Here is a 1,449-nt window from a genome sequence, read left to right on the forward strand (position 1 = left end):
CACTGGACTGTTTTGGATTGCTAGCTATTGGGGGGGGGGACGTGCAGATCTGTCCTCACAGAGGAGGGAGAGCTTGTACCTGAATAAAACATGGTCTTAAAGGTGCCACTGGACTGTTTTGAGGGAGGGGGGCTGGGGGGAGCTCTGCAACTTACTTGGCTGCTTCTTGCTCTGACCGAGGGCTGCTGGGAGCAGGGGGTGGGGCTTGTTGCATGTGCCCGCCCCCTGGGCTCTTTACTGCCGGAGCTCCGCTTCTGTGCGCTCCTGCAGGAAATGACCCCTGATCCCAACCACATTTCAGTAGTAGAGAGAATATACATAATATATCCAAGATGTACTGTCTCCCAAGAGGTGTATTTCTCTTTTCTTTCACAGAAGAAAATGGCAAAGCTTGATATGGGGGACAGCAATGCCACCGTGGTGACCGAGTTCATCTTGCTTGGGATTTCTGAAGACCGCAGAACTCAGATGGTGTCGTTAGTTGCATTCTCTCTATTCTATCTCACCACGCTATTTGGTAACAGCCTTCTGATTGTCCTGATCATCCTGAGCCCTCTTCTTCACACACCAATGTACTTCTTTCTCTGCAACCTCTCCTTCTTGGACATGCTCTACACTACCAGCAGTGTTCCACAGTTACTAGTCAACTGTTTCCTCCGCCGACTCACTATATCCTATACCCGATGCATAACTGAGATGTACATTAGCCTCTTTCTCGGCATAGCAGAGTGTTTCTTGCTGGCTGTCATGGCGTACGACCGCTTTGCTGCCGTGTGCAACCCTTTGCATTACACAGTCATCATGAGTTGGAAAGTGTGTATCCAGTTGGCGGCCTTGTCTTGGGGCAGTGCCTTTGTGATGACCCTGGTCCCTAGACTGATTCAACCCACTCAGCTGTGTGGACACATCATCAACCACTTCATTTGTGAGCTACAGGCATTCCTCAAGCTGGCCTGCTCAGACACACGAGTGACTGAGATTGTCATCATGATCAACAGCGTTATTGTCCTTGCTGTGCCCTTTGCTTTCATCTTGGTGACCTACGGGCGCATTGCCCAGGCTGTGATGCGCATGCACTCAGCCAAGGGACGAGGCAAGGCTTTTTCAACCTGTGGGTCCCATCTGGTGGTGGTCTGTATCTTCTACGGATCAGCCCTCTCCATGTACATGCGGCCACAAGGCAAAACCGTCTCTGACCACGACAAAATTGTCGCCCTCTTTTATGGAGCAGTGACCCCAATGCTCAACCCTTTGATTTACAGCCTTAGAAACAAAGATGTGAAAGGAGCCTTTTGGAGACTGCTTGGGAAGAAAATATCTGAATGAAGTTTTTGCACTCCTGACTGTACCTCTATATATAAGATGGAAGACAAGCAACAGCCAAAGAGACTCAACATCTAACCAACTGCCAAATGTATCTCAGGCCCAGTCTGCACCTAGCATTTGCTC

The 1,449-nt window shown here is 49.8% G+C and overlaps 1 protein-coding gene across 1 annotated transcript; it reads left to right on the plus strand.

Annotated features, from left to right (window-relative positions):
• Positions 1–390: 390 nt before the first annotated feature.
• On the plus strand, positions 391–1,326 carry LOC107112960 (olfactory receptor 13H1-like). The gene has a single exon (XM_015414167.1). The coding sequence runs from the start codon at positions 397–399 to the stop codon at positions 1,324–1,326; it is 930 nt and encodes a 309-aa protein (XP_015269653.1). The 5' UTR covers positions 391–396.
• Positions 1,327–1,449: the final 123 nt, after the last annotated feature.

The sequence above is a fragment of the Gekko japonicus genome, unplaced genomic scaffold (assembly GCF_001447785.1).
Source record: "Gekko japonicus isolate JY-2015 unplaced genomic scaffold, Gekko_japonicus_V1.1 scaffold7571, whole genome shotgun sequence".
NCBI lineage: Eukaryota > Metazoa > Chordata > Lepidosauria > Squamata > Gekkonidae > Gekko > Gekko japonicus.